The following is a 21,893-nucleotide window of genomic DNA, read 5'->3' on the forward strand; positions in this document are numbered from 1 at the left end:
TAAAAAAATAATTGTAAATAAGAACTTTCAATTAGATATTTCCCACAAAATTTTCTTTTGGCACAGTCATGGAACTCATTAAGTAATACAAGCTTCTTCTCTTTAGTCCAATGTGGTTCCCTTCCTCCAACATACAGACAACAGCAATAAAAGCTTGGACTGCATCAAGACTTAAAGTCTAGCAGCACATAGATGGTGAAGGTGCAAAACAATGGAGCATTACTATAGAGAGACATGGTTGTAGTTCCTCCACCTTGTCCCTGCATCCAACAAACATGCGCTTACATGGTGAGAAGATGGTGAGGGATTACGTACTTGTTGCTGCACTAGTGACTCCTGCTGGTTGTTTGAGGTAGGCCATGTGTGTTTGCAGTAGGGGTTAACACGTTATAGGGGCTGATATTAGGCATTTTGCTGATTATCTGTATCGGCCTTTTATTTTAAAGATTGCCAATAAGTTAATTAATGTAAAGTGCCCGTATTGCAATCAACCAACACCAGGAATGGCAGTCTGCAATGCATGCAAAGAAAGTGTTAGCATGGGAGGAACTTTTAGCGTGTCAAACCTCAGGGAGCTATTTTTATTCAATCATTTTTTAATTTAATTTTCACTGAACTTTAAAGAAGTTGTAGGGAACTTCCTGTATATTATGTTGAAAGTTTCAGTTTTGATGAAATATTTGCTAAAGGCATTTATACAAAGTTTGGAGTTAATTATATACCAAGTTTTACATTTTAACAGAAATATTTTCATTTTCATTGTCAAGTCAAGTCGACTTTATTTATATAGCACGTTTAAAATAACCGGGTTGACCAAAGTACTTTACTGGGTAAAAAAGCAAATAGAATACATCACACAACCTAAAACAATATCAAAATTATTGTCAATATACAATTCGAAGGCCAGGGAGAAAAGATGTGTCTTCAACAAAGATCCTTCTTCTTAGAGCCTGTTAGGAGGCGAGCGGCCACATTTTGGACCAGGTGCAGACGTTGGATGGATGACTGGTCCAAACCAACATATAAAGAATTACAGAAGTCCAGACGAACTGTTTTGAAGGCATGTATCAACCTCTCTAAAACGTTAAGAGGGAGATAGGCTTTCACTTTAGTTACCAGCCTCAGCTGATAAAAACTGGACTTTACTATTGAAGAGATCTGCTTGTCAAATTTAGACATTATCAAAGAATACACCAAGACTCTTCACAGAAGAATTCAAACTAGAGGCAAAAGGGCCAAGAGAGCCCACATCAAGCAGCCCAGGGTGTCCAAATACAATGACCTCCGTCTTGTTTTCATTTAGATTAAGAAAGTTTAAGCTCATCCAAGTTTTAATGTCTCTTAGACAATCAAGTAAAGGCTGCAGTGAACCCTTACTTTTTAATTTCAGCGGCACATACATTTGTACGTCGTCAGCAAAACAATGAAATGAGACATTATGTTTTTCAAAAATAGAACCTAGAGACAGCATGTACAATGAAAAAAAAAGACTTGGGCCCAAAACAGAGCCTTGTGGGGCACCACAGGTGAGTGCAGCCGCCCCAGAGGAATAATTCCCCAGGTGAACTGAGAAGCTCCTATCTTTTAAGTAGGACTCAAACCACTGGAATGCAGTTCTGTGATCAATTCTGTGATCAGCGGTATCAAATACAGCTGATAAATCTAATCATCATTAAAATCATTAAAAAAAATTAAAAGAGCCGTTTCAGTGCTGTGGTGAGGTTTAAAACCAGCCTAAAAATTTTATTTTTTTTTAAATTTTGCATTAAAAAGTTTTGCAACGGTATTAACACAATTTTCTCTCAGACTTTAGACAGGAAAGGCAGCTTAGAGATGGGCCTGAAATTTGAAAGCACAGAGGGGTCAAGGTATCTGTGGGCAACAGCATGTTTAAAGGCATTTGGCACACAACCAGAACAAGATACTTATTTATCAGTGTGAGAACTGATGGCCCAACAGTAATAATAATAATGATAATACATTGGATTTATAGTATATAGCGCCATTCTTGAACTCAAGGCCGCTTTACAAACAAAAACAAAAACCAAAACAAAACAAAAAAAAGACGAAAAGAAGGGGTGGGGGTGTAGGGGGGGGCTAGGAATAGGCAGAAGATAAGAGAGACTGAAAGACGGCGAGGGACTTAAAGTCATGGATCTCTTTGGGGAGGGAGCTCCAGAGCCTGGGAGCAGCCCTGGAGAAGGCTCTGTCCCCAGAAGTGCAGAGGATGGATTTATGGGTGGAGAGGAGATTTGCGGAGGTGGATCTGAGGGACCGTGAGGGTTGGTAAGGGGATAGGAGGGCAGTGAGGTAAGGGGGGCCAGAAGGTGAAGGGCTTTGAAGGTGAGGACCAGGATCGTGAAGGTAACCTGGTGGGAGACAGGGAGCCATTGAAGGTTTTTTTAAGACAGGGGTGATGTGGTGCCAAGATTTGGTGCAGGTGAGGAGTTGGGCAGCTGCGTTCTGGACTAGTTGGACTCTATTGGTGGAGGTGGAGCTGATGCCATGAAGGAGCGAGTTGCAGTAGTCCAGACGTGGTGCTGAGGTAGATCTGAGTGTGGTCGGCGTAAAAGCTGAATCCCAGGTTGAAGTGGCAGAGTATCTGACCGAGGGGCAGGATGTAGATGATGAAGAGAAGGGGGCCAAGTGAGGAGCCTTGGGCAACGCCTTGTGTGACTGTGGCTGAGGCAGAGGTATGGCTGTCGAGGGAAATGAAATGGGATCTGTTGGAAAGGTAGGATCGGAGCCAGCTGAGTGCAGCACCTTCAATACTGAGGTTTTTCAGTCTGGTAAACAGGAAGCTATGGCTCACAGTATCGAAGGCTGCGCTCAGGTCGAGGAGGATGAGGATGTTGAAGGAACCAGTGTCAGCAGAGGTGAGGAGATCGTTAAGGACTTTTAGAAGAGCGGTTTCTGTGCTGTGGAGGGGACGGAAACCAGATTGGAGGGGTTCGTGCAGGTTATTTGCATGGAGATGGGATTGGAGTTGTGTGGCGACAATGCTTTCCGGGGTTTTAGAAAGGAAGAGGAGGTTAGAGATTGGGCGGTAGCTAGTAAGCAAGGAGGGGTCAAGGCCAGGTTTTTTAAGGATTGGGGTGACAGCAGCATTTTTGAAGGCGGAGGGAACAGATCCATGTCAGCCATCCAGGTCAGTGAGGAGTTGAAAAGGTTAGTGAGGTAGGGGGAAAGGACAGGGAAGCAGGACTTCAGCAGGGGAGTGGGGAGGGAATCAAGGGAGCAGGTGGTGGGTTTTGAAGAGCTAATGAGTTCTGAGATTTTAGGAGGAGTAACCATATCAAACTGGGAGAGGCAGCAGTGGGGAGGAGGGGTCGGGAGGTCCAGCAAGATAGGGGGAAGAGGGGCCATGGTAGATGCTGGGAGGTCATATACAGGAGATAGTAATTGATTGATAATGTTGACTTTGTCAGCGAAAAACTGGAGTAAATGGTTGGAGAGATCTGGGGTAGAGATAGTGGGGGTGTTGGAGCGGGGCTTGAGGAGGTTGCTCACTGTGGAGAAGAGGGTTCTGGAGTTTTGGGAGGGGTTAGTGAAGAAGGTTGAGAGGTAGGCAGACTTGGCAGCAGTGAGCGCATCTTTGTAGGCAGTGAGGGAGTTTGTAGGCTTCATGTTGGACTGTGAGTAATGTTTTACTTGCGAGTTGTTCAAGCTGGCGGCCAGTCTGTTTCATCTTTCGAGTGTGGGAGTGAACCAGGGTAAGGAGGTGTTGAAAGAGACGGTTTTAGTTTTGAGGAGGGCCAGAGTGTGAAAGGAGGAGGACAGGATGGTGGTTTGCAAGATCATCAGGTGAGATGAGGGGTTGAGTCCAGGGGAAGAGTATTGGGGAGCAGGTCAGAGAGATGTTGGGGATTGATGGATTTGAGGTTGTAAAAGGTGATTTCTCTGAGTAGGCGGGGGCAGGGGGTGGTGGAATGGATGGTGAACTGGATGAGTTAATGATCAGATCAGGGAAAGAGGCATCGGTGGAGGTCAAGTACCAGTATATTTATGGAGCAGACAAGGTCAAGGATATGACTTTTGTCATAGGTGGGGAGGGTGACATGTTGGGTGAAAGTGAAATTGTCCAGAAGAGTGGGGAATTCAGAGGTGAGCTTGCAGGTGTGGTTATGGTTATCCATGTGGATTATGGTCACCGAGTAGGAGCAGGTGTGGAGAGGGACGAGGCTAATGTGAGGAGTTCAGTGACATCAGAAAGAAAGGAGGGGTTTAGTCTAGGTGGCCGGTAAATGAGGATGACCGTCATGGAGGAGAGGGCTTTGAAAGCAAGGAATTCAAAAGAAGAGACTGTGGGGAGGGTGAGTTCTTTTGTGGCTCTGGTTGTGTATTATGGCGAGGCGGGTCCACGGTGTTACCGAGGATAAGTTCATGGAGGGTGAGTGCTTTGTTGTTGAGTGATCAAGGGTTTAGGAGAGCAAAGTTGGTGTCGTGTGAGGGTGGTGGGATGGAGGCAGGGTGGAGAGGGTGAAGGTTAGATTAAGGTTAGCTAGACTAAGGTTAGCTCGAGCAGGTGCTGGAGGGCAGAGGGCACTGGACTCAAGCCCGGGTTTCTCAACCTGCCTTGCAGCACTCAAATCCAGGCCAGGTTTTACGACCTGCTCGGCAGCGGTGAGATCCAGCCCAGATTTTTTGACCTGCCTGGCGGCACTGAAATCCATCCCAGGTTTTACAACCAGCCTGGTGGCACTGGAGTCCAGCCCAGGTTTTTCGACCTGCCTGGCGGTGAGTCCAGCACTATGAGGGCCAGAGGGAACTCTGATCTGATGATGTGTCGGAGGTGCGACAAACCATGCAGGTGACCAGATGGTTGGAATTGAGTATCCGTGAGAGGAGTAAACAAACCAGCGACGTGAGCCTCTGTGAATGTACTGGGGTCGAGGGGGGAGTCCAAGTTGTTTGATCACTGTGATACAAGAAAGGGTGGTGTGGTTGTAGAATTGGAACAGCTGTGCAGTTGAATGTCATGCAAAATGGGAGGAACAGAGGCGGTCAGGATAGCTGCTGTAGCAGCTAGCGATAGCCACCTTCAATTTGCTGGGCGAAGGCGACCAGCTTGCAGTAAGCAGAGGAGGGTGAGGTGTAGGAGGACAAGACTTCACCAGTAACAGCGTAACAGCGAACAAAACAGGCAAATGGTGATATACATGCAGAGAAATCAGAGATTTCATTGACGACAACACACACACCATGGGACAGCATAAGGTCTAATGTCAAGTCAAGTCAGTTTTATTTATATAGCCCATTATCACAAAACATGGTTTGCCTCAGAGGGCTTTACAGTGTACGACATCCCTCTGCCCTTAGACCCTCACATCACCCAAGGAAAAACTCCCCCAAAAGAATCCCTGTAACGGGGAAAAAAAAGAGGAAGAAACCTCAGGAAGAGCGGTAGAGGATAGTGAGGGATCCCTCTTCCAGGACGGACAGACGAGCAATAGATGTCGTAAATAGCAAGTGAAATACAATCATGGCAAAAAAGGAAAGAGAGAGAGAGAGAGAGGAGGGGGGAGAGGGGGGGGGGGGCACAGAATAATAGAAACAGATGCATGTCATATTACAATAATGGTAGGTGTGAAATTAGTAATTGCTCTCTATGATGATGTTGATAGAGATGGGAGTTGTCCAAAGGCAAGATCACAGCATCGGCGCAACCAGGACCAGACCACGATCAGGGCGAGCGGGGGGCACAGAATCAGTACAGCCACAGCACGAGCACAACCAAAGGCAGAGTCACAGCATCAGCACAGCTATCACCACGGTCAGGCACAGTCAAGGTTACGGCCAGGATCCAGGGAAACTAGGAAACAAGGGAGCAGGAACGCTCCCGAGAGGCAACAGGATTAGCGTAGTGCAGTTCAACAGACCCAGGCTCTGTAGCCCCAGGTAATGAGAGTACCACATGGCTATCACAGAGCTAAGCTAAGCTTGCACATGGCAATGCAGTAAACAGACATGCATGATTTCTGATGGCGGCATTGAGAGAAGGAAAGGAGCTCAGCGTATCAGAGGAAGTCCCCCGGCAGGTTAAACCTATGTCAGCCTAACTATGGGCTGGTCCAGGCAGCCTGAGCCAGCCCTAATTATAAGCTTTATCAAAGAGGAAGGTCTTAAGTCTACCCTTAAAAGTTGAAACGGTGTCTGCCTCCCTGACCGAAAATGGAAGATGGTTCCATAGGAGAGGAGCATGGTAGCTGAAGGCTCTGGTTCCTAACCTAATTTTGGAAATTTTGGGAACCACAAGTAACCCTGCGTTTTCAGAGCGCAGTGATCTTGAGGGTTGGTAAGGAACTAATGAGCTGTGACAGATAGGATGGAGCCTGACCATTTAGAGCTTTGTAAGTAAGGAGGAGGATTTTAAATTCAATCCTGGATTTCACAGGGAGCCAGTGCAGAGAAGCTAAAACAGGAGAAATATGATCCCTTTTCTTGCTTCCCGTTAAAACACGAGCAGCAGCGTTCTGCACCAGTTGGAGAGACCTAAGAGATTTGTTTGGGCTACCAAATAATAGGGAATTACAGTAATCCAGCCTAGAGGTGACAAATGCATGTACTAATTTTTCAGCATCTGTTTGGGATAGGATATGTCTAATTTTTGCGATGTTACGCAAGTGAAAGAAAGCAATGTGTGTCCCTTTTCATGTGTGCGACCTGACACAGACTGTGTCAAGTTAAAAGAATTTAGCAGATTCTAGAAATCTTTACCATAGGCCTGTCCTCGCAGCACACATGCATGTTAAAGTCACCACAAATTAAAAGATGATCATATTCCAGCACAGTGCCCGCTAGAAAGTTTGCAAACTCCTGAATGAAATCCTTATTGAATTTCGGTGGCCAGTACACCACTGCACAGAGCACTGGAGAGGAGACGCTGAGCTCGAAGAGCTACAGCTCAAAGCTGGAGTACAAGGCAGGTACCGTCAGTCTACACTGAAAAGTGGATTTAAGTACAGTGGCAATCCCTCCACCTTTGTCGGTGGTTCGGGAAGAGTTGAAAAATGTACAGTTAGGAGGCAGAAGCTCCGAAGAGGATGTGGACTCACCAACACGAAGCCAGGTCTCCGTCAGGAGCATAAAATCCAACTCAAGGGATGTGAAGAAGTCATGCAGCACAGACGTTTTGTTTGCTAGAGACCTAGCATTAATCAGGGCCATACAGCGATTTATATCCACGCTGTCCAGGTTCGTGGCACAGCAAAGAGGGCGAAGATTAGTGAGACTGCACTCCGCCGGCGGTGTGGGCTCAATAACTCCCAAGATGCTTGGAAATTAAGCAGAGCTTGGCGATCGTAAACAAGAAGAGAAGATGCATCTCGACAACAGACTCATAGAAACAGCAGAGTAGCAAACCAAACGCAGAGGCAGGGAGGCACTGACAGACAGCTGGCCAAACACACTGGCGCCATCTTATCAGTCTCATTACCTGCTAATAATCAGTATTGGTATTGGCCCTTGTAAAACAATAAGGGTCGACCCCTAGTTTGCAGTCTTCCAGAAACCAACAGTGGTGTTTGCACACAGCAGTGCAGTGCAGAGGCAGAAAGCTCTTCCCCATCAGGAGGATGGAGCCGGCAGGACCTGTTGAGCAGCTGTAGAGGATCTTTAATGATCTGACGTCCCATCATTTTCACACGTGAATCTTTGTGTCCGACATATGTCAGACCAGTGTTACAGTGGTGTCATGTAGATCACATTAATGCATTCCCCTTTGTCTTAAATCTTTTTAGCTGTCCACCATCTGGAGACATGTTTGTCCCATTCCCCCTGGTCCAGAACCTCAGCCAGCGTCCAGACGCTACAAGGAGCTTCATTCTCATTGGACGCAACTTCCATCAGTGGCATTGTAGCACAGAGCAAGGTAAGTGCTGCAGCCAGTCTCCAAATATTCACAGCAGTCAGCCCCAGTAGTGCTTATGCTACCCAATGCTCAGTCAATGCACTGCTCACACAGCTGTACAACACACACAAGGCAACACAATGAGTGACTGTCAGTCCATAATGCAACATGAGCAACTGTAATACCTGAGGTTTAGTTTGAAATACTCACCTATGACAGTTTTTTTTTTTCCTGTTCTAAGTTTCATATAGAAAACATGTCTTAGGAAATGGCTACAAATAGTAATTAAAAGCCAACAACAACACCAAATTAATTTCAACTTTTAGACAACCATGACATAATTGACTGAGAAGCTAGTTAATGCTTAGTTTAACAAGATTTACTCTCTGGATCTGATCAAATGAAATCATATTCTGTTACTGCTATTTACTATTTATCACCTCAAATGTTTCCGGAAAAAAATTTTAGCTTACTGTTTAACCAGGATATGAAATCATTTGATACCAGTCAGCCGCCACTGTGACAAACAGACAAGTTTGCATTACTTCACCTACCAGCAGAAGCATTTATTGATCTGGTGCAGCACAGTGCATTCTGGTAGTTGTAGGTTTTTGATCTCTTGAGGGAGAACAAATGCCACAGTCCTTTTTCTCTGTTGTCTCTGTTCATGTAGCACCAATTTCAAAAATGTTTTCATCTTTCGACTGCATAGACAAGCCAGTTTTATGAAAAGTCCACCTGTCCAGGAGAGAATTACTTCTTTGTGTCATGTAGGAATGGAAGTTGAGACTTAACATTCAAAGGGTCTACTCTGATTATAAATAAAATACATTATAAAAAAACATTTACAGCATAATTTAATAGATAGATATATAGATACTTAATAGCTGAAAATAGATAGATATTAAATAGCTGAAATTGAAACAGAATACAAAAGAAAACAGAATGTGGTGGTGAGCATGAGGTGTCTACACGAGCTGAAACTGCTGAATTTTTAGGAAGGTCCATATTAGTTTAAGACAGGGTGTTAAGACTTGAATTAACTTGTATGAGCAGCATGTTGCTAACACATAAACCTGATCTGTAGTGAAGAGGAAGAGCTGTAAGCATGAGTGTTTTGTGCCTGAGCTTCCAACATGCTCCCCCTGCTGCTGCTCTCTGTCCCTGTGTTTCTCTGTCCATGCTAGCAGCTGTCTAACATAACTGCGTGTTTTTCCAAGTGTCTGCTTACATCAGTTTGCGTCAAGCTGTGTGTTTCACTGTCCATGCCGCCTGCTGTTTGTCCCATCTCTGTTTGCCTCCAGAAAACAGTTCAGATGAGGAAAACACCCCAGTGCAAAATAGGTTCACACGTAAGTTTGCCTTTCAGCTTGACACATTGATGCTGATGGGATGTTTGAAATTGCTGCTTTGATAGAAATGTAGTGCATAATGGATATTTTGGATTTCTCTGTGAAATGATGATGTATCAGTTAACAAACAACTCATCTTAAAACTCGACAAAACGCAAGTAGTTGTCAAACTCCAACTCAGTTCATATACCTTTACATATTTACATGACACTGAAAACCGATATTGGAGCTGTTACAGTGGATCAAAGTGTGAGGCAAGTGATTTCTGAGTGGTTGGGGACACCTCCTCAGTTACAGTAAACAGAAGGAAAAAACAGGCAACCTTTGCATCCCACTTAAGTGCAGCTCTGGATTGGCAGTGGCTACAGTTACATGCACACTAACATTTTCCTGTTATTCCCGATATGACAATATTCTGAATTTGATGGATGCCACGTAAACATTTTCTTTTTAAGACATGTGGGATAGGCTGGTATTATTCTGGTTTTAGGAGCATTATTTGGACATGTACACTCCCAATTTGGAATATGGGTCTCAACTGGGGGTTTTACTGCAGTTTGCGACACACCATTAACGGTTTGGCTCTATATGTTGTACAAGGTAACTTTATTGTAATTTTTCTTAAACTACGTTAAAGAATAAATTAAATTTTAACGTGATCCCTAACTCTGCTACATCTTTTGGCATCGAAGGAGGAGTTGAGGAGTCTCACAGCCTGGGGAAAGAAGCTGCTCTGTAGTCTGGTGGTTCTGCAGCACATACTTCTGTATCTTTTTCCAGATGGCAGCAGGGTGAACAGACTGTGGCTGGGGTGGCTGCTGTCTTTCAGTATTCTTTGAGCTCTGTGCAGACACCTCACTTCACTGAGGTCACTGATGCTCTGTAGATGGGAACCAGTGATATTCTGGGCAGTTTCAATCACTGTAGAGCCTTCCTGTCCTGGGCTGTGCATGAACAATGCCAGTTGGTGATGTTTCCAGTCAGTATGCTTTCCATTGCTCCTTTGTAGATGTTAACCAGGATCTTGCTCTGGAATTTAGCCTTCCTAAGTTTCCGTAGGATATGTTGTACACAAACCAACTCACCAACAGTTTGCAAAGCTAGAGATGCTGCAAAAGGGCCCAAATTCCTGGTCAGAAGGAGAAACACACCTGCATTTAAACTTTTTAAAGACTTGGATATCAACAGTTTTTGGATATCCACAAATGTCACAGCACTGATCTTTTCAAAAGGATGAAGGAAGGAAAAAGAGTCAGCAGTAGGAAACTGTGAATCCTATTTTGATACAAAGAAGCAAATGACAAGAGGCTCCAACTGTTCTACTTTACTATATTTTGATGTAATAAGCCACATGTTAGAGCACATTATTTGGAGCATGCAGAGCGTTATGTAAACAGGAGTGTTAGTGAAATATTTTCATTAGACATGTAGCAGCTGATTGGGAATATTGTCTTTTTTGGATTCAGGGCAAAAACTGGACTATTTCATGCATGTAAATGTCCTCAATGAAGGCCTCTGCTGCACCTCTCATCTGACATTACTCATGGCACCACAGTGCCAGTATTTTATTTACATGTACAAATGAAAATGAGAGTGTATGAAAATGAGAGTGTGTGAATGTCAACACACTGTTTGGGTACACTGGTACCAGGGAATGAGAGGGCTGCTGAATTTTATCAACTCATCCTTCAGCTCCATAGATGTAGCAGGATCAAAGACAAATGAAAGTTCTTTTTTTCAACTTTGTTTAAAAAATGACTAATAAATCTACCTTCTACTGTCTTCTTCCATGGAGGTTATCAAAGTTTCACTCTTTACAGGTACTCTGCCCTGCACCATCTGTGAGCCAGTGTCATCGCTCTCTCATCTCCTTCCATCTTTCAGGCACCAGCACTGGCAAGAGTTGAATGACTACAGCAAGTCATCAGATGGGCACCTTCCTTTTTTGATGTTTCGTCAAATTAAGCCCATGACACATCGGGAGGGCTTATCAGCAGATCCAGCATCCTGGGTCTACCCCTTGCTGACCACCACCCAACTCTATGCCATGGGTCCTTCGACAGGTTGGCTCTGCCACCTTACTTCCGGCTGAATCCAAATCCCCTGCAGCCGACTTCTACTGGTAGATTCCAGGCCTTCCACCCATTTTGCTGGCTCTTGAGGATAAGGGCTTGATTTTTCTTGAGTTTGCGCTTGTATGCCTCCTCAATCCTCTTTTCCCAGGGTACTGTTAGCTCTATGAGCACCACCTGTTTAGTACCCCAAGACCAAAGGACCATATCTGGTCTGAGGCTAGTGTGGGCTGTCTCCTCTGGAAATCTGGACTGTTTCTTCACGTCAACCTGCATCTCCCAGTCGTTTGCTGAGGCGAGGAAGCCTTTGCTTCGCCGTCCTGCTGCAGCAGTCTCTCCCGACCTGACGAAGTTGATGAAGTGGAAAGTTCTTTCTATTTTTTTCTTGCCTGTTCTACCCCATCTGCCAACTGAGCCAAGATCTTGTCGTGATGCCACCGGAATTTCCTGTCTGCCAGGCTTGACTGGCACGATGAGAGGTGCATGCTCCAGGTTAGCATGGCTTCCAGCAGAGCATGCAGCTGGGGCTCTCTGCCAACCCCCATGTGTGGAGGTTTGATGGAGTTAGACGGAACATAACAAGAACTTTATCCGATGTCATTCCATACTCTAGATGTCCTGCCAGGTCAGGGCCCTCTCTTGTACTCCCTTCCACCTTGACCAGCTGCCCTGCTTCTTCATAGCTACGGCCTTGACATGCTGGGTTTCCTCCTCAGCCTTCCGGATCTCTTTCTGCACCATGCTTTCTGCACCATGCTTCGATCCTCCGCCTTTGTCAGTGCTCTGCTGGCTGACCATTTGCAGCCCGTCCTGACCACAAAGCCTGCTTGGAGCACTCTTTCGTCCTTGTTGTATTGCAGCATCATGGCCTGTTATGTCTTTGTTGCTTTATACTCCTTGACCACTGATGTTACAGGCAGCTGCAGCTTGCTGCCTGTGCTGTACAGTCCAGTGGAGGGAAAGCTTCTTGGTACACCCAGCCATCTCCTCAGATACGTTTTGATCGTCCTCTCCAGTCCCTTGATGTGTTTGTTAATTAATATTTCACATTTTTAACAGAGAAAGTTCCATTTTATCCTATTCAGAGGTTGTAGCGGCAGTTTGTGAAGTGAAATTTTAACTAAATATTTAAAAAGTCCTTGAGTACTTCAGTTACTTACAAAGTAAGTCCCTAAACAAATGTAGGTGCAGAACCCTGCCAGTTCAGCCAGCACAGACAGCCATCAGTGTGCCAGAGTTCACACCACCCTGCCAATCTGAACTGCACTCTGTGCTGCACGCCTGCACAAAAACGGTCCAGTTAGCAAAAAGGAAAATACACATAAATAGCCCAGTGTGTAAAGGATGAGTAGAAATCCAGGTTTGAACCCAGATGCACAAGTCAGAGACAAGATGAGTTCCTGTTTATTAGTGGTCTAAAACATGCCAGAGTCCAAACCAGGCAGGCGGGCAGGCAGGCAGATCCAAACAGTCACACCTGTGTAAAAAGTGCTCAGGATGACAGAACAATAGGCTGCAGAGCTAAAAGACAGTCTGGCAGAGACTGAGTGGAAATAAGCTGCTATATATAGTGTAGGGGGGATGGGGAGAGTGGGAACAGGTGGAACAGGTAGGTGGGGATGGTCAGGTGATGGGAATGGAGGGAAAGGTGATTACTGCAGGACAGGAGAGAGAGCTGGATCTGAAATGAAAGAGTCAATGTGTGCCTTGGAAAAAAAATGGAGCAGGCAAGAAAATGAGGAGTTGTACCACACAGCTGCTAAAAGAATAAATAAATTTATTTATATAGTAGCTCTCAAATAGAGTTTATGAAGTGCTTTGAAAAAGAAAGCAAATCAGAAGCAAAATACCCCAGAAGCAATGTAACAATGGAAGCCAAACTGTAATGTCAACCATTTGACTCTATTGTGTTAATGACATGTTCTCGGTTTCCTTCCTACTAAGATCTAATGTCCCCAACATGTGTGCAGATATTGGAATATGAAGAACATTCCCAACATGTTGTTGTGGAATGTGGAGCATAAACACTATGGTTTTTCTCTCTCTCCTACTTATTGTGTTCAGCACAGTTTACAAATGGCTGAACTGTCCACACCAGTATTACAGTCTCTTCTAATAAGTGAAGCCTTCTATTATTTGTAAGTCTTTGGAACCTCCCAGGGAATCCTGGGTAATTTCAGCTTGTTATCATTCTGAAGTCATCTAATACTGCTGCTTTTGCGCTGCTTTCCACGTAAGATCCAGACGCCAAAAGCAACCTTTGGCATCCACATGATATTCTGCTGGACGGCATCAGCTGAGAAACCAGCCAGACAGAACTGGTTGCAGTGTTATTATACGCGGGCAGACAGTACCTGTAGAAGTCCACTGTAAAGTTGCAACATGTGACGACTTTGGATAAGAACATGTCAGTGAGTTTAGCCTCTAGGCTCATACAGACCAGCGAAACAGTTCCTCAGTAGATACCCAAATGAAAATGAATGACATGTAGGACTCTAGACTCTGGCAGCCCTGGCAGGCTACTGTCCATTCCTGGACTGTGAATCTGCAGTTTGGTTAGACCAGACGAGAGAAGTCCTGACAGTCAGTAGGAGTCTGTGTTAAAAGATGTGCCAGAGTGATGTGTCTGTCTTTGATTCACGCTACTTTGTCGTTTCACTGAGTTTCTCTCTCCTTTGAGCAGCTCATAAAGGCTTCCAGCGCTTCGATGCTCTGGAGCACAGTGATTGGTTGAGTTCTGGCCAGACCGGGGCAGGCCTGGCTCCCCGCCAGAGGTTTCTCTTCATCAGCATCCTGGACAAAAAGGTGACTTGGCATATGGAATCTTGTGTGTTGTGACTAATGCTGGGCATAGATTAATTTTTTTAATCTAGATTAATCTCACTGCAATCCTGTAGTTAATCTAGATTAATCTAGATTAAATTATTCAAAATAATATCTATCTATCTAAATGATGAAAATGCATCACAAAATGCTTGAGAAAGCTGTTCTACTATAATATTTGGTAAAGAAAAATAATGTTCCATAAGATTTACTTTGGTGTTTAACTTTTTTTTATTTTGTTAAACACAGACATTTAGGAACACAGGTTCTGTCTCCATGTGGAAAAAGCTTTTTCCTGCTAACTGGAATGAACAGCAGAGGGCGCAGCCTCTGATAACATGACCCTAACTGAACTGTGGGCCTACATTAGAGGTCATGAAGAAGACCATTAACAGTCAGCAGCTTTGTGACACGGCTTGAGCCGTCACTCAGGCAGACCAGCTTCCGCCTTGTTCACGCCCCCTCCGCGTAATTCGACCAGGTATACATCCGCGCCTAAACAACGAAGTGAAATTGGTGCCTTGCTCACTGTATAGACCCAACTTAGTGAAAAGTTTATCGTGCAATAATTTCCTTATCGCGCAATAAGAATCCCGCGTTAACGCAACACGTTAACGCCGTTAACGGCCCAGCACTAGTTGTGACTGTCCCTAAGGCCAAAAAAATTACAGAGCTCTTCCAAATTCAAAGGCTAGTGAACACATCTGAGCACTGAGTTTTCTCCCCTCGCTGGTCCTCTTGAAATGGACAAGAGGACCAGTGAGGGGAGAGAACTCAGTGCTCAGCTGCTTCAGAAGAAAGAATAGTCTCACTGACACCCAGTTATATGCGCATGCAGATAGTTATTTGTCCTGGTTTGACATGTCTGTCTGATGTCTTCCCTTGACCCTGACTGAAGAGCAGCATACTGAAGGGCAGTTGTCTTACCTTAACAAGCTAGAGGGGTGCAGTCATACAATAATGGAAATACATCTACGTATGTAGGCGTGTTTCCAGTAGATTTACGCAAAATGATATTGCGATATTTTCGAAATGTTGATAAAACACAATGTTCTGCGACTTCTCTCATGATAGCATTACAATAAGCATGGTGATGGATGTTCGAAACATCAGCAGGTTGATTTCTATTGCAGACACCACACTAGCAGTCATTAATTCCAATCCAAGGCCACGTATGAGGGATTTCTGGGAGGTGATAGTCCACGATTTCACATAGGAATTGTGGATTCAAAACTTCAGGATGACCTGCTCAACTTTTAAAGAGTTATGTGAATAACACCTCTTGTAGCTCCTGCTGCAGCAGTTTTGCGAAATTTGGCTTTTTCAAATCACCTAAAAAAAAAAAAAACATTCATGCAAGTGTAAATACGTTTTTTGTTTTTTTTTTTTTTAACGGTTTCCATTAGGTGTATTTTATATTCGCAATTTCAATTTGTGCAGTTTGAAAGTTGATGGAAATCTGCCATCTGATGCCTGCACTGCTCTGCTGTTTACATGCCACAGCTTGTGTAACTATACACAAGCTGTGGCATTATATATATATATATATGCTTATATAACTATACTATACATACTATCTTATGTATGTGTTTGACTTGTTATATATCATTTTGTCCCCATCACTGCTGCAGGTGACTCTGTACAGCTACAATTGGTCTGTGGACCTGGGTGCCTCCCTGAACCGGGAGCTGGTCCGCCTGGTGAAGTGGCAGAATGCAAGGGCTCATGTAGTTCACTGTCTGCTCAACCAGAAGATGGGCCTCTTCCATCACTACTGCTTCTCTGATGCCCCACTCCATGAGATGGACTCCAAGCAGGTAAAGACCCTGGCACAGGTACAACCACAGCAAACGGGATAAAAAACTGAGACATGACAAAGCTGTTGTTACATAGGCTACATTTTATGACACTGCATCTTAACCAGGCCCTGCAGTAGTCTGGCGACCTGTCCAGGGTGTACCCCGCCTTCCGCCCGATGTCAGCTGGGATTGGCTCCAGCCCCCCCGCGACCCTTATGAGGACAAGCGGTTACAGAAAATGACTGACTGACTGACTGCATCTTAACCACCTCAGTGATCAGTTACTTGTTCCTCTGAAATAATTCAGTGGAAATTGCTACAATGTTTCTAAAATGGAAGCTGTTTCAGTTTTGGGGGCACTGGACTATATCAGGATGAGTAGAGATTGACATTTGTAGGCAGAGACAGATGGACCTTAGCGAACTTTTATGATGAAATAAAGACTTCATCCATCGGTAGTCACTATTGGACCACACAGACAGCATGTTAGACTGCTTTAATAGACATGCTCACTAAAAAGCAGCTCCAGTGCCTTCTGTTTTACTCTGGCTTCATGTGATGGGGGGAGGGAGCTGCCAGCTCAGGTGGAATCAGCCTGTCAGGACAGACTGCACATCTGGATTTACAGTGTTGCAGAGGGGAGCAGGTCCTGGGGCAAAGTTCATCCAGCTGTTGTGTCCAGGCAACTCCCACATAAGTGCTGATGTCACTAGCAGTATCACAGCCTGTTTGACATGTGCTTGTCATGATGTTTCTGTTGGAGCTTTTTCACTGACAGCAGCTCCCTGCTCCTGCTGTTGCTGCTGCTGGACATCAGCTTGACAAGAGCTGTGAGAGTGAGCCAGTAAAGATGGGGCTCTTAAAACCAAAACCTGCTAAAAGATGCTGACCTGCTCGGTAGAGCTGAGGGGAACTATTGCTATGTGTGACCTCTTACACATGTCTAGACAAATGCAAAGTAAAAGTAAAAAGTCCTGTTTAGTGAGCTTATGGAGGTTAGAAATGTGAGTTATCACAAATGTCAGTGTGATTTCTGGATGTGGGTTTCTTACTTTTGGAAACCTAAGAGTTGTGCTTTGACTTTGGTTCCTATAGTGCCTATGCACTCCTTCAGTATGTAATTTGTCTGTTGTCACGTGACAGGAACAGACCAGCCTCACTGTTTAGATGGATGTATATTTGTTCGCTAATATTGACACTATAAACTTACATTAGATGGTGAGTTATTAGTAAATTGAACAGAATTTTTAAGATTTTATCCATTCCAGTCCAAACTCAGTGTTCCAGAGGACATTGTCTGTCAGTGCTGGCAGGCAGAGGATGTCACATCCTCCTGTCACCTTCAGCTGCATCACAGTGTGCTGTTGCTTTAGTCAGCCCTGCTCTCTGCTGGTCATCCTGTATTAAAAATAGAACTGCAGATCAATATTTGACTGATGGAACAGGCAGAATTCTCAGCCAATTGACTAAGAATTTGTATTCTTGTTGACTCTTTCCTCTTTGTATTTCCTGCCCTCTTCTTTTGATCATATCCTGTAAAAATAACCCTGTCACAACAACAGGCTTGTTTTTCACTTCCTCAAAGCTATTTAGTTCTTGTCAGTTTCAATTTCTGCTCTTAGATTATTAATGCTGAGCTCTTGCATAGAGAGGTTTTCAGTCTCTAAAGTTTCTTTATGGTGTGCTTCCACTGACACAACTGTTAGCTAAACATAATTTAACCATCTTCCTTCACTCTCCTCCTCATGCTCTCATGAGTCGGCTGTCATATCAGCCTCACTGTTCTGGAGTCTTAACAGGAAGCCTGACCTCTGCTGTGTTGAGGATTAGCTAACTATAAACTTGCTGTGTCTGGTGTTGAAACAGGTTGGAATAATGCAGATAGAGTAAAAGCCCTCTCTCCCTTAGCAACTGCTGTTAAGGTAAAACGGTTTTCTGTCATCACTATAAACGACCCTGTCCAGTATAAGGCCACCAAGCAGCAAATACCCTCACCTGTGGAAGTAAAAGGCTTAGACTGTTTGTAAATCATCCTTTTTTAAAGTAGGTTTCCCCGACATACATCATTTTGACCCTTTGAAACCTGGATCAGCATCAGAACTTTGTGCTGTGTTCAGATTGCTTTCATGAGCAATTTGACCCTTTTGAAACCTGAGCAAATTGGGTTGATTTTCTTTGTGAGAAATAAGTAAAAGGTGACAAGAATATTACCTAAAATTAGTTTTTTAAAAAGAGGGGAGGATTATTAGGAAATTAAAATTAAAAAAGGAAAAAAAATCCAGAAACTATACTTCTAATTATAACAATTTTATATTTAGAATCTTGTTACAAATAGTAACACAATAAATAATAAATACATAATAAGAACAATAAATACAATACATTTGTAAAATAAATACATGTTGCAGTCATATCAAAAGCAGTTCTGTTCTGCTAAAATTATGTAATACGGGACTCCAACTAACACAAATCCAATGATAATTGTCCCTCAAGGCTTACTTCCTGTTGCCAGTAGGTGGCGCTACTACGACTAGGGAAAATTGTCACACAGATGTGTTCAGGGCGGGACCCTTAACAAACCTATGAAGTTTCAGGCACATCTGACAATGTAAACCAAAGTTACAACAACTTCCTGTTGTATGGCGAGACACCTAAATTCTACGCCACGTAACGGGAAAACCGTAAAAGTTTTGCGCGGACCTGTGATAACTTTTCATCACTGAGGGGTTGAGAATGGACACACCAGTTTGAAGTTTATTGGATGAATCCTGCAGGACAAGATGTCAGAAGTACGAGGCCTGAAATTGCCAAAAAAGAACACAAAATTCAAAATGGTTGACTTCCTGTTGGGGTTGGGTGGTGGGTCTGTCTGGGCACCAAATTTGGTAATGGTGGGTGAAACAGGCTGTTAAGGGATGCTGTGGAGCCATTTGCCATGCCTGTTTTTGAAACCACCAAAATAAGACATTTTTCACATACCACTTTTCATGAGTTTTTGAGCATGTTTAGGCCTCGTCATATGGGTTAATACGTCCCAGCAGCTCATTTCTGCCCCAAGGAGGTTCATTTGGCCATGGTGACATTGACATAAAGCATACCATGCAGGTGAGTTTAAATGAAGAAAGGTTAAAAACTATAGAAAATGTCAGGTTCAGTGTTGCTCTGCCCTGCTGTGTAGAACACACTGTAGCAGAGATTTATTAGAGCAGCATTTTACTGCACACAAGACACCAAATGCCCTTTTAGCCTTCCCCCTATGGCCAATTACAAAACAAGCTCAAAGAATAGAAAGAAGCAAACTTTTCCTTTCCCTCCGATGGCCCTGCTCATCATCTATGCATTACTAATGAGTGCGGACAGAAGGCAGAGTCAGAGCAGCAGAAAATTTGCCTGAACAGAGCTTCATCTGTCATGGTCCTGATGAGAAGCAGAGGGAGCACCAGTGCACAGTTTGACCCTGCAGCCTGCAGGCGTGCTGCAGCCAGCTCTGCCACACTGGGGCATCTGGGCTCTGAGCTGCTCCGCTGAACTAACTTGCCCCAAAGTTCTCTCAACAGCAACAAGGGCACACAGACCAAGCTCTGTAAATGTGGCTATCTATTAATAATACTCATCAGTACTAACATGCAGTGTGGTTATATTCTATATAATGTCATATAGGATCTGTTACATCCTGGTGTTAAAGCTGAGTCTGCAGACATCAATGAGCTCATTCCTGTAGTTTTCAGAAAATGCTCAGTAATGTAATCTAACTTGAATATTACAGAGATTCTTGGGTGCGGCATTATTCTGTGAAAGCACCAACCCTCTCTGCTTTTGATGCTGCATACGGCCAGTCCTTTAATTGTCTTTGCTGTCTATTTGTTGAGCATTTATTTTCAATTCATCCAATCCTTTTTCACTGATTGACTTTTTTTGATTATGTCTTTTCCAGGATACAAACCCATTCTTAAGCCCCTCCATGGAGCCTGATGCGCTTCTGCGTAGTGCAGTTCCTCCTTTGCCCAGTAAAGAGCAGGGCAGGCTGGGGGGCTCTGGACGGAGTCTTGCTCCGCTCCACTTCCCCTCTGAGTTGCTTCCTTTTGACGAGGCTCTGAGGGACGTGTGCACCATCCGACCCTTGATGGAGGGGGATGTTGTGGCCCAACATGGAGGCCAGCTCTTGGAGATCAAAGCTGCTGAGCGAAGAGGTTAATACACCTACTACTACTAATGATAATGATATCATTGTTATCCAATGAGCCAATCAAAGACCACACTTGACAGGAAGGACAATGTCTCTGTGTTTGTGCTGACAGAACTGGAGAAACAGATGAAGATAGAGAACCTGTTTGTGACTTGGCAGCAAAGGTCAGCCCAGTCCAACATGCCCATTTCAGTAAGTATAAGTCAAGTAAGCCAAGTTTAGAGAGCAACATACAGACAGAAATAGAGAGACAGCCTTAATAAAAATATAAAGTATATTCGCAACTTAAAAACAGTATTGTAATAGTGGAAGGATAAGATCCCTCAGCTGTTTAATTCCCTAAAATACAGAGGAAATATTTTTTACTGTCAGGGTGATGTTTTGTTTTCATTTGGATACCAAGCTGCGTTTCCATCAAAACCTTTCGGTACAATACCTTTGGAACCAAAAGTAACCCCCACAAACGTTTACCTAGACCTTAGATCTGTTTGGTGTTTCCCCTGCAGACAGTACTCTTCAATTAGGGTGGGGTTGTTGTCGCTCTCTGCTCCATCCAGCAGCACTCGCTGTATTTCCTTGTTCACAGGTGATACAGAGTGAAATCTGCACCCTATTTACCGTCCACAGAACAGGACTGCATGCCGACTTTTCAGAACAAAAAAGAGAAGGCTGCAGTGAGAGTCTCTCTCTATGGGATGTTTAAACTAGTGTTGTTCCTGGAGCACACAGGAACAACACTCCACCAAGTTTTCATCTCCAAGTGATGATTAGAATATATGCAGTTCACACAATCTGGTCACAGTTAAATACTTAAATACCAAATCATTACTTAAAGTGTGACAGTAAAAACAGGTTGAATGGTAAAAGTCATATTGAAATTTAAGGTTTGTTGATTGATGCATGTCGTCATCTTGTGTTGAGTAGCATTACATGTAAATAAAGTTATTTTTTCTCAGTCTCCAGCTGCTGCTTGAGGCTGCAAACATTCATTTTATAGTTAGTGTTTTCTAAACTTGTCTTAGCATCAACAGTGGCTAAGGCAGCCACAGCTCACCCCTGATCAGAGTAATGATTCTCTGCTGACCAATCAGCAGACTGCAGTGTTTCTAGCTCCACCTTTTAGTACCAGATGAGTATGCTAAGTACCAAAAAAATAACAAAAAATGGGGACCCTTGCAAAGGTACCAAAGGAACCATCCACAACTTTTCACAATGGAACCACCCACAACTTTTCACAATGGAACCACAAAAATATGCACACTAAACTAAGCTGAACTGACCTGCTGGTGGAAATTCCCCATAAGTCTAATTTGAGGCAAGCAACCTCAGTTTCAACTGTCTTTTTACGTAAATGTCTCTTTACCTGTGGGATTGTGGGGACAGAAGCTTTGTAATTGTTCAGTAGAGGGACAGTGAGGACTAAATTATTTGTAAGCAGAATCATATTTATTGCCACGTAGGTTTTCACTAACGATAAATTTGCTTTTTGGTGCATACAATAAACATAGTAAGAGGAACACAAATAAGGCAAAATACTGTAACAGTCAAAAGCATTAATGTAGAATAGATTGCCACTGGATGAACTCAATGAACTATTATCGGGGTGGGCGATAAATCGAATACACTCGAGGTATTGCAGCTTGCTCCAAATGCGATATATAAAATGACTATATCTCAAACATAAAAAAATTGTAATATAAATTGTGTAAATTGTCAAAGACTCACTTTCACTCACACAGTAAACTAATCCTCACAGTTAAAGACACTGCGATATCTGTTTAACTGTCTGCTAATGCTAATATCCAACTGTTT

General features: G+C 43.7%; 1 protein-coding gene across 1 annotated transcript in view; it reads left to right on the forward strand.

Moving 5' to 3' along the window:
• LOC121962516 (KICSTOR complex protein SZT2) overlaps positions 1-21,893 on the forward strand; it is an 87,026-nt gene that overhangs the window by 33,162 nt on the left and 31,971 nt on the right. Inside the window, exons 11-16 of the mRNA XM_042512781.1 lie at positions 7,740-7,870; positions 9,154-9,201; positions 13,957-14,078; positions 15,728-15,913; positions 19,830-20,085; positions 20,194-20,273. Coding sequence (XP_042368715.1) covers positions 7,740-7,870; positions 9,154-9,201; positions 13,957-14,078; positions 15,728-15,913; positions 19,830-20,085; positions 20,194-20,273 — 823 coding nt within the window. The remainder of the gene's footprint in view (positions 1-7,739; positions 7,871-9,153; positions 9,202-13,956; positions 14,079-15,727; positions 15,914-19,829; positions 20,086-20,193; positions 20,274-21,893) is intronic.

Source organism: Plectropomus leopardus, chromosome 3 (genome assembly GCF_008729295.1).
Source record: "Plectropomus leopardus isolate mb chromosome 3, YSFRI_Pleo_2.0, whole genome shotgun sequence".
Lineage (NCBI taxonomy): Eukaryota > Metazoa > Chordata > Actinopteri > Perciformes > Serranidae > Plectropomus > Plectropomus leopardus.